The sequence below is a fragment of the Pantherophis guttatus genome, chromosome 8, assembly GCF_059756535.1.
Source record: "Pantherophis guttatus breed Tessera chromosome 8, ASM5975653v1, whole genome shotgun sequence".
Classification (NCBI taxonomy): domain Eukaryota; kingdom Metazoa; phylum Chordata; class Lepidosauria; order Squamata; family Colubridae; genus Pantherophis; species Pantherophis guttatus.
Genome location: NC_142070.1, coordinates 36,481,698 through 36,502,663, shown reverse-complemented (window position 1 = coordinate 36,502,663; position 20,966 = coordinate 36,481,698). Strand labels below are relative to the sequence as shown.

Here is a 20,966-nt window from a genome sequence, read left to right as displayed (position 1 = left end):
ATGACAAAATAGCCTACAAATAGTGTGTTCTTCCTTTCTTGTTGTCATTTATTCAAAATTTCTATTTAATATCAGTTTATATCTATGTCTTGACATTAAAAATAAACATTAATATTAAAATCATATAACAAAAATGTGTCATAAATGAATGTGCCTAAATTGAAAGGCAATTTAGGACTATTGGAACCTATACATAAAAGTCAACCAAAGCAAATATTTCAATTTCCTCACTTTATTTGCTAGTTGCAACTGTTCTTGAAGGTTTCTTATTAAGTTTTCATCCATAAATGTAGCATCCCTTGAAACAGAACCAGATGGCAGAGCTTCCAACTGCTTTTCAACGGCTTCTTTTAACTCCTCATGCAATCTGTGTTTATCATACAATAAGAGGTGGATCCGTTGTAAAACAGTAACAAAATTATATTTTTATAAAGAATGGTTCTTCTGTCACAGTTAACAATTGTAACTCCAGAAAAAACACTTTAGTTATTCATGAAATATCAACCACATTATTTCCAGCAATCCCCAGTCCCAGGGTATCTGTATTTATTGCACGGCAAAGGTAAGACAAAATACACTATCATTTCAATCAGTAGTTTCTTGCTATATGACACAAACAATACAGAATTAGTATAATTTTTAGGGCGTTACCTTTCATTTTCTTTGATGACTTGCTCAAGTTTTAGCCTCATTTCTTTCATCTGCATCTAAAAGCAAGAAAAAGATTAAATATTTTATTTTGAAGATACAATAGAGCACATGCAATACATATTCAGTATGATACTAAGATGCTTGAATGTCAATTAAAAATGTTGCCTTTTCTAGTTTATGAAGATGTCTCAAATTAGAAAGATAAACACATTTTGGAATTATTAACAAGTGACAATATTATTTTATTAGCCATGATTCAGTGATTTTTTTTAAAAATAAACATCTTACCAATAATATTTGAATTATAAACATTATGGTTAGGTTTTTTTTAATTACTTAGTAAGCTATATTAGTGGTAAAAATAGCTATAACTTTGTACCTGGCAGTATTTCAGTTGTTCATTCATTTCTCCAAGATTTTTATCGTATTCAGCAACTATAGGAGGCAATGAGCTAAAAAGGATGTAAAATAAAGTCCACATATTGAGTGACACAATGCAGTTTAAAAAAAATTCTGGTAAAAAAGTGAAACTGAAGTGAATTTCCTTAAAAGCTTAATTCTGAACAAGTGGGATCACTTGTCCTATATGGATTCCCAAGAATATGAGGAGATGGTTTTTCTCTCTGCTCAGGCTGAACACTTTCACTTTGGGACACATGTATACCAGACACCCCAGAACTCATCTACATTGGGTAGAAAGCTAGAATCCCTAAAATAAATTTGACACACTTGTAAATGTCATCCTACTACAGATTATCAATATTTTATTTTGTATATCTTGACTCATAAAATATCAAGGGATTACAAACAAGCAAACAAGAATAATTTCATTTGAAGTAAAGAATCAACAATGTTCTGATGTAAACAACCCAGGATGCTTAACAACTATTTATTGTAAAAATTAGATATAACTTTAAAAATAGGTGAAAATGTTTAAATTCCTTCTCCTTTTGCATCAGTTGAAAAGAGATTTTATATAAGATATTTCCTCCCCTTTCAGTTTGCCCAGATAAAGGAGGGAACTCAAAATGATTTTATGAAGTTTTCTAGTAGAACCTTTACCTCCTACAAAATGACAGCTTTTATATATTTTTGAAAAAAATCAAACTCAATGCCAGTTATGTTAATATTTTTAAAACATGAAAGGAAAGAAAAGATCAGACTGTCAAGTTCTGATGTCATAAAACATTAGCTGCTAAGGCATGGAATGCTTGTGGAATTATTTTCCAGATAAAAGAGTCAGGTTCAGCTAAGCATGATTAAATTATTGGCAAAATATTTAGAAGACAAATGGAGAGTTTTGATAAATTTGTTTGTGATTGACTTAAGAACCACTGAAATGAATAACTTAACTTTAAATTCCATTAATTTCAGCAGATCAACTCTCTATATAATTACATCTGGATGCAGTTCACGGAATCATATTTTTTTTTCTTATTTTTTAATCACAAATCTAATTCCTCTATCCTGAGTACAGTATATTAGTTTAAATTATGTGTACACAGAGTTTTACATACATACACACATAAAACAAGATCAAGATAAAAAAATAATAGATACTTCACTTGTTCATTTTTGAAGAACATTTCCAGGCATCAATATATCTTTTTATAGGGTGTTTTGAAATTGCATTTTATAAATTATTTAGAATACCAAATAAATAGCTTTACCTTTGGTCTACCAGGATGTGCTCTGTTGTACTGTCATCTTCAAAGCCATTATTCTGAAAACAAACATTTTATTTTATTGAAATTTATCTTGTCATAAAAAAATATTTAAAAACTTCTAAAATTTAACTCTATAGATCTTCATATTTAAATCAAAGTATTCCCAATGTATTCTCTTATAAGGTGCATTGGCCATCTAAAATTTTAATTAATAAATAAAAATAAAATTACATATGGATTCAAATTGAATTCAAAGAGCATAAACCTAGTTTTTCGTATCTTAGTCTGTTTTCACATTTATATATTATTTAAATTCTTTGATTATTCTCAGAAACTCAAAATAATGACTTTAATAGAGAGAAATATTTGCCAACTATATTATCTTATGATAAGCAAGAATGCAGCTAATTATTTATTTAGTATTTCATTTAAATGTTAAACCTGAATGAAGGGTCATCAATTCCATTAAGGGCATTTCTATTGTTTTTCTTTCAGTGGCAACCAGTATCTTGTTTTGCTTTTATTTTATTTCATATCAGCTACTCCTTTTGATTACTGATAAACTAGCAACTAAATTTCATTTCTGTTTTGTTTGGAGATGGATGAAAGAAAAGAAGAATTGATAGCTGGTAAAATTATAGGACTACTAGGTTTGGACTTCAAAATCCAGTTAATGACTAAAAGAAACAAGAAGATACAGAAAATTGTAGTCCTAAAAGTATGCCGTTTACAGAAACATTTATGGGCGCATCAGGAGCAACAGAAGTGAAAAATAGTGAAAGACTCACAATATGTTAAAATAGACATATAAATGTTTATAACAAACAAAAGTACCATAATTTTCTTAAATTTGCATGTTTTAAAAAATTATCCTGAGATTTTGGCAGGATCGCTCAAATCTTACAGGAATCAGCGATACTGATTTACAATATTCTGTTGAAAGGTGCTGTTTTTGTTTTTTTGTTTTTTTTTTTTAAATTTGATTTATATGCCGCCCTTCTCAGGGCGGCTTACAATGCGTTAAGCAATAGCCTGTTGATGTCATTAGTACAGCCACCATCACAAGAAACAGTATTTCTACTGTATATGACAAAGACTTGGTTTTTAATAATGCTCAAGGCTCAATCAGCTGTAGTGGAAGTGGCCAAATGTAACTGTTTGGTAAAAAATAAATAAATAAATGTATTCAGGCACATTACATAAATAAGCTGCTTTATAGAACGTTCTCTTTTTCAAAAATGAAAATATAAGCACCTTGTAATAGTAGGTAAGCAAATTTAACTAAATGATTTGCAGGGTCCTTTATGTGATGCTTAGCATAGGTTAAACAGTACAACCAAAATAGAATCTAGAATTCATGAAACAAGGATATGAAAAAATGTACATCAATTTAATACCGTCTAATCATACTAACCCTCCCTTTACAGCCTCCATCAAATTACCAGTAATGCATCAAAAGCGATAACCTCCAGTCAAAAATAAAGGTTGATGATCCCTGATATCTAGTACCTAAATTATATAATACAATATAAATGCATTTTAATGAAATTATATACAGAATTTACCTTGATATCTGTTGCCATTTTTGAATCTTATTAGAATTTCATATAAAGTTTCTAGGAAGCTGATTTGCTTTTCAGGAGCAGAAACACAAAATCTATGAAATAAAATAAATATAACCGGCAAACACAGTTTATAATTGCTTTAGACTTTACTTCTAAATCTTAAATTCTTAGGAAGAAATGCACAACAGGCTGAACAGCTTCCACAAAGCCTGCAACAATGCTGTTCAACTTCAGAGCTGTAATCCTGATGTTATCGATGTCAACCACAAAAAAAAAAAAGAAAAAAAATCAATCAGATATTTGAAAAGTCTATTTCTTATTCAGTCTTAATAATATCATGTTTTTATCTTTGGATAGAAAAATTAAGATCGAATGCTAATTAAAAAAAACGGGAACGTAAAACTGACTCTGGCGGGGAATGGGGAAGACCCGCTGCGCTCGCCTCGGGGGTGGGGGCGAGGCGAGGCGAGGCTCGCCTTTTGGCCCTGGCGCGCTGGGCTACCGCGGGGCTTCCGGGCGACTGCCGCCCGCTTGCCTTCCCCTCAGCCTCGGGTCCTGCATCCAGCACCGCTTCCGAGCCGGCCCGGCCAGCGGTCGGTTGTCTGGGGAAACGCTGAGCTGGGGCCGCTCCGCTGCAGTGCGCATGTGCAGCCACGGGATATCAGCCCACCCTCCCGGAACGCCGCCACTACCGCCACTCCGCTTTCTTCCTTATACCTCCGCCGCCGCTGCTCTGGAGCTCGCCTTTTTATAATTCTTCCTATTATTAGGGATAGGGAGACTATCCCTAATTATAGTTGTGAGAATCGTAATATGTTACCAGTTGTCATTGGAGAATCTGACTCCGAAAACTCACTTCTGATGGCCAACATCTAAATCACCTACAAGATTCCACAGGTAGGATATGTATGTACACAAGAAAGTTTAATATCCTACTTCACACTCTTTCTTAGCCCTTTCTAAGGCTTCACAAAACCAAGAAAAAGAATATAGAAAAAAAGGATTTACAATCAGTTGCCGGGGACCTGATGGATTGTCTAAAATTTCTTTTATAGCTATTAAAATTCTCTCTATGGTTTATGTACAAAAATGGGAAATTCTAAACAGATTTCTAAAGAGGTTCATATACATGTATGGCAAATATTAGAAAATACAAATAACACGTGTACATATATGTTTAAAAAAAACAAATAAATACAAACCTGTTAAGGTTTGTTTTGGTTTCTCATATTACATTTACTCTGTAGTTTTCAAATGCATTAAATATGTAAGTGACCGTACAAAAAGTTCAAGTCAGATTTTTCCCCCAAATGAATATTCATTTTGTTGTGTACTTCCAGAAAACTAAAACTAAACATTAGTTATCGAATGCTTTATGATAGAAATGAAACAAAACAGAAGAGTTGTACTTTTTTCTTCCCACGAAGGTAGAGAACTCGAATTGTAAGCAGTTATAAAATAACACCCACACACACCACATTCATGGGAAGAAAAAAATAAAACCAAGCAACATAAAAATGCTTCACCATTATTGTATTTGATTAAATAGTCAAGCTAAGACCGTCACAAATTATACGGTAGAAGCACTCCAGTTCAAATCACCTTTTAACTCTATTTCTTTTTTAAATATCCAAAACAAAATAAAATATCTGTACCGTAACTAACTTACTAAGAAAATAGAAATGTCTACTTTTGTATGTACAATATAACTTAGTTAAATGATAGATACGTAGGAACTTTAATTTGTAGATTTCTATAGGAGAATTTATAAGATAAATAAATTTGTTTACTCGATTGTTGTTTTTTTAAAAAAATGCTTTTTAAATGAGGTTGTTTATGGCTTTTTTTTGCTATAGCTTTGCTGGCTGGGGAATTCTGGGAGTTGAAATCCTCCAGGCTTAAAGATGCTAAGGCAGTGTTTCTCAATCTTGGCAACTTGAAGATGAGTGGACTTCAACTCCCAGAATTCCCCAGCCAGCATAGCTGGCTGGGGAATTCTGGGAGTTGAAGTCCACTCATCTTCAAGTTGCCAAGGTTGAGAAACACTGTGCTAAGGCTTGCTTAGACCCCCTGCTTAGACCCTTCTTCCTCCCAAATGAATAAGGAATTAAACTTAATGTAATTTCATATTTAAAGATAGGTAAAAATCAGGTCCCTTACCTGGAACTAATCCCAGTTGAATTCCAGCGGCGAGAGTAGATGCAAGGGAACTGGGCTGGGACTCCTCTATCCAGAAGGGCTATTTTTGCATCGGCACCGTTTGCTCTAAAGGAAACCTACCCATGGTGAATGGGGTTACGCGTGGCAATAAGCTTTAACTAGACAAGAACGCATTTAGGGGCGGGGGAGAAAAAAAAGATGGTGTATTGTGTTGGCTGCAGAGGGCGTCACCCCTAGGTTGGTAGCTTGCCTTTAGCTAATTCTCTCTCAGAAGTGAGACGGAAAGGAAAAGGAGAAACTTGCTGAGCGGAAGGTGGACTGTTTAAAGCCCATCAGCGCAGGCACGAAGACGAAACCATCCAACAAATCTGGAAATAGCTGCGGGTTTCACTTTAAGCAACGTCACCTCCCTCCCCTCCAATCACCGCCTTTCCCCCAGGAGAGCGGCACGCGCCGCTTAAATCGCTTGTCCCCAACGCCGCCGGCTTCTTAACGACCGACTTGGCTTGTGAAAAGGTTTTTTTTTTTAAAAAAAAAAAAACGGTGGGCGGGGAGATTGTGCACGGTGTCGTCAGGTGGGAAAAAAAGAACACAAAACCCCCGCCAATCGAATTCTAGTTGAGCTTGCGCGAGAGCTCTTTGCCATTGGTTTAAAAACGGTCACATGTTTCGTGTCTTCCTTTTCCTTTGCATGGAGACGCTGCTGGGTAAAAGTAACTGGGGGTGATGAGCGCAAGTGCGGTCGCTCCCTTTGAGTGGTGTGGTTTTGGTTAGGGAGGTTTGGATTACCAGCAGGAGGGAGATCAGATTGCAAACTTCCGTTCTTAGCCTCGGGAATACGGGTGTTCCTAAACTCACGGGAGCTTTCTTTAAGTAGCTATAGCTCAGGGGTCTCCAACTTGGCAACTTTAAGACTTGTGGACTTCAACTCCCAGAATTCCTCAGCCAGCAAAGCAAAGTTGAAGTCCACAAGCTTTACTGGCTGAGGAATTCTGGGAGTTGAAGTCCACAAGTCTTAAAGTTTCCAAGACCCCTGAGCTATAGTATAGGTTCTCCTGCTTGACCAGGGGGCTGGACTAGAAGATCTCCAAGGTTCCTTCCAGCTCATTTATTCTAAAGTTATAAAAGCTCCACTCAATGCTGGTCATGGGTGGATTTTCTTTTAGGATTTGTCTTTAGTTTTTGAAATATCCCCATTCCCATGCTCTCTCCTTGCAGAATTACTGGTTTTGAATAGTTGGTTTGGCGAGCAAAAATTTAACCATTGAAACCACGTAAGCATTTAAAGGCATTTCATGCAAAATAATTGGCAATCTGAAGGAGATAAGATTATATTGTATACCTTTGTGGATGTATGTGTGGATATGTGCACACATAAACTTTGTGGCAGTGTTAACAATGACCAGAGCACTTCTTGGTAAACATAACCAATAAGAAACTTGGCCAATAAGATTAAGCCAAGTATGAGCAATTATCTGTCTATGGATGCTAAAAAAAAAGACACCAGAGTTTTTTGCCGTTTTTGGATGAGGAATGGATAAAAACAGTAGTATATGTAGCAGGGGGAGAAGGGAATAAAAGGAGGGGCTTGGCTGGAGGGAAGAAAAAAAAAAAGAGGGAAGGTGAGGAGGAGGAAGGATGCCAGGGGGGAGAGGAGGCATAAGAGGACAGGATAGCAGAGGCTTCTGTGGGCCAAGCCTGAGGGAGATAAGGGGACAGGATGGCAGAGGCTTCTGTGGGCCAAGCCTGAGGGAAATAAGGGTAGCAGAGACTTCTGTAGACCAAGGCTGAGGGAGATAAGGGGACAGGATAGCAGAGGCTTCTGTGAGCCAAACTTTATACTCAGACCCAGTCTGGAATCTGCTAAAGACTCTGGCTGCAGGGAACACCTGCGGGTATCATGAGCTCATAAAGAGAGTTAGAGCAACAGAGGTGGTGGAGGGAGTCAAAGAGGTCACAGCTGATCTGCCATCCGAATGGCCTCCAGGTGCATGAGTGTCAGCTGTTACTCCCAGAAAAACATAGGGAAGTAGTACTGATTGCAATACATGATGATGAGCATGGGCATCTGGGGCCCGAGAGGACCTTCAAGTTTGCGAGAGATCGGTTCTTCTGGCCTTGTATGAAGAAAGCGGTTGAGGACTACTGTAAATCCTGCCTTCATTGTATCCAGCAAATGAACCTACCCTCCAAGGCTGCATCGATGGGTCACCTGCAAAGTTATGGACCCATGGATCTAGTTTATGTCAACTTCTTGTGTCTGGAACCTGAATGTATTGGTTGTGACTGATCATTTCACTCGCTATGCACAGGCCTTCCCAACAAAAGATCAGCGTGCCAATACGGTAGCCAAGATACTTGTAGAAAAGTTTTTTGTAACTATGGGCTACCTCAGCACATACATTCTGACCAAGGCAGAGATTTTGAGAGCAAACTTGTCAAACAATTGCTGGATATACTGGACACTCAGAAGTTGTGCACCACTCCCTACCACCCACAAGGAGACCCACAGCCTGAGAGGTTCAATTGTACTTTTCTTGACATGACTGCAGAAAAGAAGCAACACTGGACACAACACATTTCTACTGTTGTATATGCATATAACAGCATGGAAAATGATACTACTGGGTACTCTCCATATCGACTGATTTTTGGCAGGGAGGCTCGACTGCCAGTAGATACAGTGTTTGGCATCTCTATGTATGAAACCTCACTTCACACCGCACTATGTGGACCGGTTGAGGAGGAATCTGAAAAGGGCATATGAGAAGGCTCAAACCATTTCAGAGGCCCGAAAACAGAAACGAGGAACTATGACCTGAAGGTGAGAATTCAAGATTTGCAACCTGGTGATTGGGTATTATTGCGAAATCTGGGCATTTCTGGAAACAATAAACTGGCAGACATGGAGCTCCCAGCCATACATTGTCGGTGAGAAGCTATCTGGATCGCCAGTATACCAGATTCAACCAGAAGGGAGTTTAGGGCTTCTGAAAGTGTGGTACTGAAATCATCTATTGCCTCTGAATGAGGCAATACGAGCATCTTGGCCGCCTGATCCACAGGAGACTGAATGAACCCTGTCTGATAAGGAAGAGACCAGTGGCTCGAGCAAAGCCTGCTCCATCCACAGAAATAGGAGAGGAGGATGGTGATGAGGAAGAGGACTATATGAACTGGTTGTGGTCACCGGAGTACATTGTAACAGCCACCTCCTCATTGGGCACTGAGATGGGTCCCAAGCAGCTCAGGACAGATGCCCCTTCGTTTGTACCTCAATCTCAAGAACAGGGAGAAGTTTTTGGAGAACCACAGTGGAAGACTGATGAACATTCCAAGCAGCTGCCAGAACTGGAGAGAATGCTGCCAAATCCAACGGTTCCTGGGCTGGAGGGACTTCTGGGGAAAGACTCAATACTCTCACATGCCTTGCAACAGCCAGAACCAGAGAATGTGCTTCCATCCCTGGAGACATTTGGGTGCAAGAAGTCTCCAGAGGATGACTCACTCATCCCAGCTGAGCCCAAAGAACAGACTGAAAGAGTGATACATCCCCTTAGAAGCTTGACATATGATGTTCTGGGCCACAGCATGGATGAGACAGTACTCACTGCTAGATGAAATCCTAATCCATCCCCTGACACTCCAGACTCTTAGTAAGCACTTAATTCTTTGGTCCCCCATTCTTTGGGGGACCAAAGAATTTTTGGGAGGGGGGAGTGTGTAGCAGGGGGGAAAATGGAATAAAAAGAAGTTTGGCAGGAAGGAGAGGAGATAGAGGGAAATGCAAGAGAAGGAAGGAGGGGTTTGGCTGGAGGGAAGAAAAAAAAGTGGGAAGGTGAGGAGGAGGAAGGGATGCCAGGGGGGAGTGGAGGCATAAGAGGATAGGATAGCAGAGGCTTCTGTGGGGCAAGCCTGAGGGAGATAAGGGGATAGGATAGCAGAGGCTCCGACAATCTAAGTCATGCAAAACACCAATTTTTGATAAGGATAAACGAAGTGATGTGACAATTGTTGAAGTTCATGCTACCCTGAAAGTTGTAAACAGCAACATGTATTGCAGTTGTGTACCTGTTCTGACTAATGCCCTTAAAAACAACAGTATACTTTATTGTTTACATGATAGGCTCTATTATCACTATTTTTAAATCCAGATTAAAGATTCTATTTGTGCCTTTCTAATTATTGGCAAGTCACCAGATCAAATAAAGGGAAATTTGTTTTCTCTGGCAAATTTCCTTCCTATCAATTTTAAATCAATCTTGCACTTTTGTTCAGATGATGTTCAGCACTTGTTCAGCATTAATATAGAAATATTAACAATGTGGAAAAAAAGCTGATTTACATATTTATATGTTGTGATCACTGTGGACACCCTGTGGTGAAAACAGGTTGAAACAGGTACCAAAATTAGGAGAAAAAGCGTGAAATTCCTGGAAGACATTTTATATGCATAGTATCAATATAAACTTGCATGTATCTAATGTTTTGCTGCTCCCATGTATTTTTAGTGTGTGTGAACAATGGTAGAATATCCTATGATGAGTAGTTAAGATGTACAGGTGAGTAATAAGCCAATATAGGTACTATGATGTAGGTATAGGTATAGTTTTAATTTTCACTTGCATTAAGGTAATTTATTATTTTGATTTTAGATGGGCAGCATATTTCTTCTGTTTTTATGTTTTCAAGGCATAGTCCAAGATAATTAAGCATAAGAAGCTGTCATCAACTTTTAGACAGAAATGTATATGCCATGTGTTGTTAACATTGGTCTTCAAAAACTTGAAGAAATCATGGTGATGTTTTAAAAGCTATAAGACCTACTAATATATTGAATATGTTTGGAAGTCATATACAGGGGTGGGATTCTGGACAAACTGATAGCTCCGACAATCAGCTGGGAGCGAACCGGTTTGCTCCAACGATTATATGGGCCCACCTGCACTATTTTTCTACCTTTATCTTTTCAGCCAATTAGCACGGCAGAGCGGATTGCTGCGCGCTTCAGCTGTGTTACTCCCCCGAAGAAACGCGGAAGTGAAGATTTCTTTAAATTGCACAACGCATGCAGTGAAGCGTGCAATCACTGAACCGATTGTTAAATCAGGAGGATCCCACCACTGGTCATGTATGTATGTATGTATGTATATATGTATATATGTATATATGTATATAATAAAAAGTTAAGTGAATGGGATTTATTTTAAGGAAATGCCTATCAATGAAATAGATTCTGAAAGTAAAAAATGGTAAATATATGATTAATAATTCTATAATCGGCAATAATAATGTAATATCTTCAATTAAAAGACATTTTAATTTATTAATATTTATGTTAAATATGTAACAATTTTTCTTGATATAAAATACTTAGATGGAGTTTAAAATAGAACATACATGGAACAGCCTTCCGGTGGCCCATGATCCAGTAATAATCAATCTGAGTCCAGAAAATGCTGGAATACTGATGGAATTGAATGCCCCATTTTTCAATGATCCTCCAGCTCCTCCTGGTGAACCAGGAAAACCATTCAATGGATTATGGGACTATGAGGGTAAATAAACGTTATTTTATTAGGACTTAAAATCTTGACTATTCTGATAGCAATTCTTCCCTAGAGGTTCATTCCCTCCCCTTTTTATAAGTACACACTGTAGAAAAAGGCTGATGTGCCAAGTATTCCTATTTCGGTGCCTACAAGCTATTTTGTTTTCAGCATTTCTTTGCTACTGGATTAATTATATAAGGATTTACATTTTTTATAGAGGTCAAACCCTGAATTTAGCTTGAGAGACACAATATGCATTTATTTTAAATAAATTCTACTGATAGTCCTATTGCTTTTTCCTATGAACAGGATAAACTATAATGTCTAACCATAAGCTATGGCAGCAATTAAAGTCTTACACTTCTTTCAGAACATAAATAGTCAGGTACCATAATCAAATACAAAGTGGCTAAGTAGTTCTAGCAAGAAGACTTAATTTTTTTGGTGAATCAATTTTCAGACTTTTCATAAACACTTGTCAGGGTTAAAGTTAGAGTTTGTATTCAGCTCTTTCATATGATGAAACTCTGCTGTTTGCATAGCACTTCTACACTTCTGTCTGTTTTTAAGCAAACCACTCTGCTATTTGAAGCCTGCCATCTTTCATACTAGATAAATGAATTTGCAGAAATAACTTGATCAAAATAAGTTTTATGTTATTAATGAGACCTCCAACTGCTCAGCATGTTGCTGGCTTTTTTAGTTTACTGATTTTCATACTGGTGTCAAAAGTTTTTAAACGTTTTGATAAATCTAGTATCTTAAATATTTGCATATTCATATGCAAATCTGCAAATATCAGGCTGTTAGAAGTTTAATGCAAATTAATTTTGTTGTAAGTCATATATTACTACTTAGACAGGCTTTTCTGATCTTATCAAGATAACATTACCCTCTTGAAGTAAGTTTCATAAATTAGCCAATTATCTGTCTTCATTATCACTCCCCTTACTTCATTATGACTGTTCAAATTAATTAGTATTTGAAATATTTTTCCTGAACAAAAAAAATTCTGTGAAATGAAACTGATGTGTTTAATTGGCTGTTTGATTTTTCCATTTGATGTTTCTCTAATGCCACTGAAATTGAATTGTTTTATCCTGAACATAAGGTTTTTCGCTTTACACCATTGTTTTACAAAAAAGAAATATATTAAAGGAATATGCAACCAGTTCAGCATGTACATGTACATTTAAAAAAAATGCTTATCAGTTGAAGACAAAACTTAGCTAGTGCATTTTATGAGTTCTAAATGTGTTGAGACATTTATTTCCAGAACAACTTCAAATATGGATTTAAAAGTTAACAGCGTATGAGTGCCAAGTGGGAGTTTGCATGAAGAAGTTGCACATTGTGAAAGAAATATCTTGGAGAAGCCATTTGGATAGACCTGTCTTTAATTTTTCACCCTAATTGCATTAAAATGCAGTATTATGATTTCTAAGTAGTTATTTTTCAGACATGTATTTAGTCCATTAAGTCTGAACTTCTGTCAAAATTTGTCATAGTTTTAAAGCAATGGTGGCTGTAATAAAGCATTTCCAATGCTTCTGATAGAAACCTATACAGTTAGCTTAGATTCTGAATAATGCTAGTAGGTTTCTGAAAAAGATTTTGTAATCTTTTGCATCTTTTTGTATGTTTATGTATGCGTGCCTTTGAGTCAGTGTTGACTCTTGGAGAATCTCTGAAAAATTTTGAAAGTGTTTGCTGTTGCCTTCTCTCCTAGAACTGAGAGACGGTCACTGACACAAGTTTACCCAGTTGGGTTCATGCCTAAAGCAGGACTAGAAATTAGACTCTCCCAGTTTTTAACTACTACACCAGACTAGCTCTCACCTTTGCATCATTAGGATAGATAAAATAAGACTGCAGTTATGGATGTTGTATTTAATGTTCTTTGTGGCTATATGAAATACACAAAGTAAAATAAACAATTGTTATGTGGTTTTAGTTGTAGAAGCCTTCTTCTTGAATTACCAAACCCAGCAGTACCTAGAAGTAGAGCTCTGCCCGTAAGTAGATATTTTCAGATAATTTTTAAAATGTTCTATAGCAGTGGTTCTCAACCTGTGATCCGTGGACCCCTGGAATGCTATGATGTCATCACAGGGGGTCCATGAAGGCTTGAAGAAATGTTACGATTTAGTGTTATGATCTTGAATTAAGTCTTGGTGGTCTGTGGCCACCTTCAAGCACCTTAACTCCTGGCAACTGCCTGGACAAGTTACTGCAGTTTTCTTGGGAAGATTTTGGAAGTAGTTTGTCCTTGCATCCTTCCTCAAGCTGAGAGAATGACTGGCTCAAGGACTCCCAAATGGTTTCATGCCTAAGGCAGATTAGAACTCATCATCTGCCAGCTTCTAGCCCATTTCCTGGTTTCGAGCTTAGTACTTTAACCACTATAACAAACTGGCTTATATTTTTGAAATTATATTTTAATTATGTTTTAATGTCCATAGTCCATTTAAGTGGCTGGCTTGGCTTGGGTTTTTCCCTCCCGTTTTGTCTTTAGTAGAGTGGTGATGCAAATAAGGGAATGAATTGGTGGTAAAAGTTCATAAATGCCAGGAAGCTTTGTAGTTGCTTCCTGGTGTGGGAGGAGTCCACTCTAGCACTGCCTGCACCTTTTTGGGGTCCATCTCTATACCCTCGTGGGAAATGTAGTAGCCCAGATAGTCAATTTTACTCTGGTGGAATTTGCATCTTGGCAGCTTGGCATATAATTTGGCTGCTCAAAGCTTCTTGAGCACATCTCTGACTAGTTTTATACTGCCATAGTCTCAGTATAGATCAAAATGTCATTCAGGTAAACTAACACTCCCTTGTAGAGCTGTTCATGCAGCATTTTGTTTAATAGCTGCATGAACACAGCAGGGGCCCCTTGCAGTCCAAAAGGGAGGACCCAGAATTGGAAACATCCTAAGGGGGCAATTGAAAGCCATGTGTGAACATGATGGAAAATAGGGAAGGGGGAATGATAGGTAATAAAGACGAGAGCAGCCCGGATCCAGTTTGTACCAGAATCATAAGGCCAGGCATCCTGAGAAAATAATGTGGATTACCCCCAAACATCTTAGCATTCTTAAAACATTTTGGTGAGCTCTGATTTCCTGGAAATGGACTGGTCATGGGGAAATGGGAAATTCAAAGCTAGCCTGACTTTACTGCAGCCAACACCTTTAGTTAAAGAATCTTTTTTTAACCAGATAGAGTCAAGGGTCTTTCTTTCCCAAGGGATCACATTGGGGAAGAGCTGATATTAGATTTATGCAGCTGAAGAGGATCTAGTACTAGGAATTGCTGTCTAGGTTTTAAGGTATCACTCTTGGTACTATGTACTTGTTTGGAATTATTCTGTACCTTTTAAACAGTCTTGGGAAATACTTTGTGGTGGTGTTTCATAGCAAATAGAGAGCATAAAAATAAATGAACCCACAACCTACTTTTACAATGACCAACTCGAAAGCCAATTCCTATCCACGTTTTATAAAGTAACTGCTGCTTTTTACAGCTTGAATAAAAGAAGAGCAATGTTATTAGGGCAATGAAAAATAGCATATTAAAAGACTACAGATAATAATGCAATGCAGAATTATATAGTGATTAGAATGCATCTAAGAGGACAAGAGGCTTTGATAGTTTGGGCTTCCTGTAATTGAAGCATAAAATAAAAAGATGCTAATTCTTTTTGGTTTCTATGATTATCAGTTTTTTCATAATTATTCTTTTTGAGGTATGCCCCGAAAGCAAAAACAACAGCAACAGTAAAACTGTGATAAACTAATTACAATTCTGATAATCTATTTGAAACTAGTTTATCAGGATTTCATATTTTGAGGAAATCTGCACCCCACCAGACAATTGTATTATCATACAGGCTGCTTACAGTAGTAGCAAAATGATTCAAAATGATTTTATACCATACACAAATAGAACAAAGTGAGACAGGGTTTAAGACTACTACATTCTTAGTACCATACATAGACACGAAGAACATAAACTAGACCATGTTATTTAAAGAATAGAGATGCATTCAGGTTGAATTCAATTTCAGATGATTATTTAGACAAAACTATTTTTCTTGGAAATAGTATAGAAATGTTTTGCCACTGTTTTCTTCTGGGATCTTTAAAGAAAAATTCCAAGTTTAACAATCAATCCTAGACACCCTAATACATGAGTGTCAAAGTTGCGGCATCACATTGCTGTCACATAATGTATCGTGATGTTTTTCCCTTCGCAGAGCTGGGGTGGGTGTGGCCTGCTTGTGACACATCCGGCCTGTGGGCCACCAGTTAGAGACCCCTGCCTAGTAATCTTCTATCCAGGTACAGGTAGTCCTTGACTTACAACAGTTTGTTTAGTGACCATTCAAAGTTACAACACCAGTGAAATATGTGACTTACGAGCATTGTTCACAGTTACGACCCTGTGATCAAAATTCAGGTGCTTGGTAACTGGTTCATATTTATGACCATTGTACTGTCCCAAGGTCATTGTGCTCACTTTTGTGATTTTTATGACAAGCAAAGGGGAAGCCAGATTCACTTAACAACTGGATTACTAACTTATCAACTGCAATGATTCCCTTAACAACTACAGCAAGAAAGGTAATAAAATGGGAAAAAATTCACTTAACAAATGTCTCACTTAACAACAGAAATTTTGAGCTCGTAAGTTGAAGACTACCTGTATTATTAGGACCTAACTCAGTTTAGCTTCTGAACCAAATGAGTTCAGAAATGGCTAATATGCAACTGTGTTTGTGTGTATCTCTAGCTCAGGATACATATACATAATGGCTATACATTTACAGGAAAATTTATTAAAAGTAGTCCTGTATCTTTAATATTTACATATTCATTTATTAGCTGATGACTGCTATTTTGCATGTTGACAGCATTGCCTTCATGTAACAACTAATAAGTAGACTGGATGGAGATACAAAGCAAATATTTTTCTGTTATCTTTATATTATATTTTTATAGGCATGGCCAACATCTTGTATTGTTCCTTTGGGGCAGGCGCAATATCTGCAGAGTAAGTGAACTATTTAAGCTAATTTCCCTCTAAATATGTGAATGACTCTGAGAAGATGGTAAATCTGTTGTTTTAATTTTTTTTTACTTTAACACAGAAAGAACTTCCTTTAAAATTTGAAGTTTCAAGAACAACTACCAAATGGAGGGGCCGTGCTCATTTGCCTTGGAATTATTTTCCTCCCAACACTGACAGATTTAATGCATTTGCAATTCATGGATCAGATATGAACAGAACATATGAAGCTCTCTATCCTATTCCTCAAAATGAAGTTCACAATAACCAAAAACCTGATTTGTAAGTATATCTGGGATGCCATTTTTTATATTATGATTATTGAAAGGCTAGTATAGGGAAGAGAATTTTACTGCCCTATATCCTAAGAATAAAGTTTTATAACTTTATTATATTTACACTCCACTTTTCGTACAAGATCTCAGATGGCATGCATAGCAACCTCCTATTTTCCAAACAAATAGTGAGAAGAGTTGGGTTCAAAGAGCAGATAGGGTCCAAAGTTATCCATTGACTTCTCTGAGACAGAGTTTGAGCTTTAGGCTGTCTATCAAACTGTAACCCTCAAACCACTATAGGTTTGAGAATAAATTTACCAAGAAAATGTAGATTAACTTTGGAATTATTTCTATTTGTTTAGAATCTACCAATAGCCCATTTATTATTGAACATAATAATAAAACATCTGTCCCTTAAACCACTGATAGCAAAATCTACTTAAACTCGATTCTCCTGTTTCATATAATATACAGTATAAATATTGTTTAGCATATTTCAAATATATGTTTTCAAGTATATATTCAAATATATACATTTATGTAATGAAATAAAAATATTCATATATCTCTTGTCTTTTATATACTTCACCTTCATTATTTTGCATCCTTTCTGGGGCCTGGAATTCAATAATATGCTGTATTCCGTGCACATTGATATATCCTGGTGGTTATCTAATTTTTACCCATCTCCAAATCCCTAATTAGTATCATATAGTCAGCTTTATGAAAATAAATTAATTTGTAGGTTTAGAAAACATTAGGTTAGCAATTTTTTCACAGCTCAGAAACTTCCTCAGAATAAGCATTTAGGTATGTGCTGAATGGGGCATTATTTTGCTTAGATAGTATCTTCAGAATAAACTGCTAGTGCTGCTTGCCTATCCCATCCGGTGCACATATATTTAACTGATTGGTTTACCTTAATTTGGCATAGTGGTCTATCTGAAAGTCTTACATATTTACAGAGAATACTGTATGTTTCCTAGCAAAAATAGAAAGATATAAAACAGTTTTTTTCAACCTTAGCAATGTTATAATGTTCGGATTTCAAAATTCAGAATTTGCAAGTCAGCCTCCCTGACTGGAGAATTCTGGGAGTTGGAATCTACACATCTTAATGTTGCTAAGGCCGAAAAACACTAGTATAAAGTGTGATATTTAAAACAGTTTGATAATATTTATATAGAAACAGCCGGCAAAGATGTGAACTTTGTTTCTTGAATAAATGAGTTATCCTAGCATTCTAATGTAGTACAGAATTTTAATTATTCTTTGTAGCAATTCAATAGGAGGAGAAAGGATGAACATAGCTGTTAACTCTTTGCTTGCTTTACTCTTGCAGCCATCGTCTGGAATATTTTAAAAAATTCAGTTTCAAACAATTAATGGGAGAAGATTGGAAACAGATTGAATCAGACTTGTGGGAATCATGTGTGAGATGAAAAATGCAAGAATATCATAAAGATTTGGCTGAACAAACTTGTGGGCGGATCTTTCTTTTTATGCCTTCAGGTGGCTTTCTTTTGAGGAAAAGGGATATTTATCAAATTGTTAGAAAAGAATTTGGAAAATATAACTGTTGCAAGATTATTGTATGGAAAAAATGGAAACACAATGAAAAACATTCAGAGAAAATTTGACTTATAAAATTAATTGAATGTACAGAAATGATGAAGCTGACTTGTCTGGTGAGAGAGAGAAAAAGAGAATAATCTTTTTGGAAACCTTATATGAACATTTTGCTGAAAGAAAAAAAATTAAATCAATGATTTCAGAATTTAAAAGGGACAAAGTGGATGATAAAAATATTAATATGATAATTACTTGATAGAAATGCAGATGGATATTTGTATGTTATCTTATTTCATTTCCTGAAATTTTCTCTTTTCCTTACTATCTTGTTTGTTCTGCATACTTTTTACTTTTGCTATATTGAGATATATATGTTCGTATGTGAGCATATGCATACATGGACACTCAATACAGCTACTTTATTTCTTTTAAACTTTTATAAAGATGACAAATTAAGCGATTATGGAAGACAGAGGTGAATCACTTTAGTTACTACATAAAAATGAAGCAGGGGCATTAACCCCCAGTTCTAATGCAGATTAAGATAGATTATTGGACACAGTTGGATATAGTTCTTTTACAGTACTAGAAAGTCTATAGTGGATTAAATGAAAGAGTCTTGGCATCAGGGAAAATTTATAGATATGGTTATAAAAAAATATAAACTCTGTGTCTGTATATCTTTATAATATAATTATCAGTACCTGGAATCGTGTAAAAGTTTTGCTTCCTTTCATCTTTGCATTTATTTAAATAAAATCATAACAGTTTATACTCTATTAATAGAGTTTTTATTTATGGTGTGAAAACAGATGCCAATTGAATTTAGTAGACTTAGTCACAATATCTGCCTTTAACCTTTATATAAAAGTGGCCAAGTTTATTTTTCTTTATTTCTACAATTTATAGGCCACTTAGCTCCCAATAACTCTGGGCATCTTACAATTATAACATTCAAAAAAAGAAGAAGACAAAAGACATAAAAGAGACTATAAACAGCCTGAAGGCAAACATATGAACCAAAACAAACCCATCTGGTAGGTGCTTAACCTTCAGCCTGCCTCAAAGTCAGGGAAAATAACTATGTCTTTAATAGTTTCCTCAATGTCATCAGGGTGAGAACCATCTGGATCTCATGACGGAATACCTTTCCAAAGAAGGCACATTTCCTGGATTATGCATTAGACACTTCTTGGTTGATGGGACCTACTCTATCCAATCTCATTAGATGGGCAGAAGCAACTAGAGACAGGTCTTCCCTCAAATAATGCACTGCGTTTTAATCAGAATGGGATTTATTTAATTTTGGCTTAATGTTGCCATGTTTCTGGCTTAGTCTGTTATACAAATCCAAGTTTAGTTAAATTATGATTTAGTGCAATGTGAATTATCAACATAAAACGAGGTTGGAGTACTGAAATTGCTATTGGTTTTCTTGACTAATATTTTTAAAGCTATAAAGTAAGAGTATGGAGCCTAAGGGCCTGCAAGTATTGTGAGATTTCAGCTCCCAATAATTTCATTATATAGCTAGTCAGATAGCTATGCCTGTAGTTTAGTCCATATCTATGCATTTCAAACATACATGCTTGCTCTGGTTTGTATACATCAGGTATGTCTCCCAGCTGCTTTCTCCTTGTTTTGATGTTTTAAAATACAAGAATTGTTAAGGTTAGGGAAAGGAAAGGAAAATTACTTTAGCTCAAGTTAAAGGAACCACAGCAGAAAAAGCTGGGAGAAAAAATAAGGAAAGCAAATAAGAGGCTGCTGCTTCAGGAAATTGTTTCTAACAAATGAGTAAGTCTACGCAGAAAACTAAGTCTTAATTTTGTTTTCTGTTTGTGCTTGAGATTAATTTCTCTATACCAGCTCGGTAACTACTATTATCAACCTTGTGGAGTAAACCAGATAGGAATCACAACCAGTTGAACTGTTTACTGTAGAGCAGTGGTGAAATGTAAAATTTGTTACTACCGGTTCTGTGGGCGTGGCTTGGTATGTGTGTGTGTGGGGTAATGTGACTGGGTGGGCGTGCCCACCTTTTTTTTTAACTTTTAAAAGTATTTTTTCACCTGAAGAAAAAATGCTTTTAAAAGTTTTTTAAAAAAAACCTCTGATGATCACGTAGCTCAGCTGGGCATGGGAGTGGGGTGGGGATTTTTGCTACCGGTTCTCCGAACCACCCACCGCCATCGTTACCGGATCAGGCGATTCGGTCCAAACTGGGAGCATTTCACCCCTGCTGTAAAGCTATATTGACATAATTTTGCAGATATGAAAGTACAATTCAATCACTCTCCTTATTCTTTACAGCGCAAGTAGGTATATAGAGATGGATATTTCTGACCCTTTTCCTATGCCTACTGTGCTGTCTCTTATCTAACCATTGTCTCTTTTGCCTGTTCTCCCAAGGCCTTTTCCACAAGCCATTAACAGTTTTTAATCTCAGATAAAAATTTCTTT

At 36.3% G+C, this 20,966-nt stretch overlaps 2 protein-coding genes across 18 annotated transcripts in view; one reads left to right on the top strand and one right to left on the bottom strand.

Moving 5' to 3' along the window:
• Positions 1-7,133, bottom strand: part of SCLT1 (sodium channel and clathrin linker 1) — a 39,833-nt gene extending 32,700 nt beyond the window's left edge. For 5 of the 8 annotated variants that reach the window (XM_087874586.1, XM_087874587.1, XM_087874583.1 and 2 more), the window contains exons 1-5: positions 3,884-4,570; positions 2,322-2,374; positions 1,031-1,103; positions 652-707; positions 232-367 (exon numbers count right to left, since the gene is read on the bottom strand). In XM_087874586.1, the coding sequence (XP_087730712.1) occupies positions 232-367; positions 652-707; positions 1,031-1,103; positions 2,322-2,374; positions 3,884-3,901 (336 nt within the window). In that variant the 5' untranslated portion in view covers positions 3,902-4,570. Of the gene's footprint in view, positions 1-231; positions 368-651; positions 708-1,030; positions 1,104-2,321; positions 2,375-3,883; positions 4,571-6,043 lie in introns of those variants that run through there. The other 3 variants (XM_034401460.3, XM_087874584.1, XM_034401458.3) reach the window with 1 other exon arrangement.
• C8H4orf33 (chromosome 8 C4orf33 homolog) lies at positions 4,585-19,282 on the top strand. Of its 10 annotated transcripts, XM_087874591.1 has the most exons (8): positions 6,719-6,750; positions 7,262-7,317; positions 11,017-11,182; positions 11,421-11,601; positions 13,550-13,610; positions 16,587-16,638; positions 16,736-16,935; positions 18,274-19,282. In XM_087874591.1, exons 3-8 carry the CDS (start codon positions 11,177-11,179, stop codon positions 18,371-18,373), a joined length of 600 nt encoding a protein of 199 aa, XP_087730717.1. In that variant the 5' UTR covers positions 6,719-6,750; positions 7,262-7,317; positions 11,017-11,176; the 3' UTR covers positions 18,374-19,282. The 10 variants fall into 10 exon arrangements, with proteins under 10 accessions (XP_034257354.2, XP_087730716.1, XP_060542821.2 ...); XM_034401463.3 differs by lacking the exons at positions 6,719-6,750; positions 7,262-7,317 and adding an exon at positions 4,585-4,780 and having other exon boundaries at positions 11,017-11,174; XM_087874590.1 differs by lacking the exons at positions 6,719-6,750; positions 7,262-7,317 and adding an exon at positions 4,641-4,780 and having other exon boundaries at positions 11,017-11,186.
• The last annotated feature ends 1,684 nt before the right edge of the window (positions 19,283-20,966 follow it).

Excerpts from the sequence above, each read along its gene's own strand:
- C8H4orf33 (XM_034401461.3), top strand. The coding sequence starts at position 10,976 with ATGGGCCCACCTGCACTATTTTTCTACCTTTATCTTTTCAGCCAATTA. Across the intron at positions 11,183-11,420 it reads ACCACTGGTCATGTATGTAT|ATGGAGTTTAAAATAGAACA; the intron begins GTATGTATGTAT and ends TAAAATACTTAG. Across the intron at positions 16,639-16,735 it reads GCAGGCGCAATATCTGCAGA|AAAGAACTTCCTTTAAAATT; the intron begins GTAAGTGAACTA and ends ACTTTAACACAG.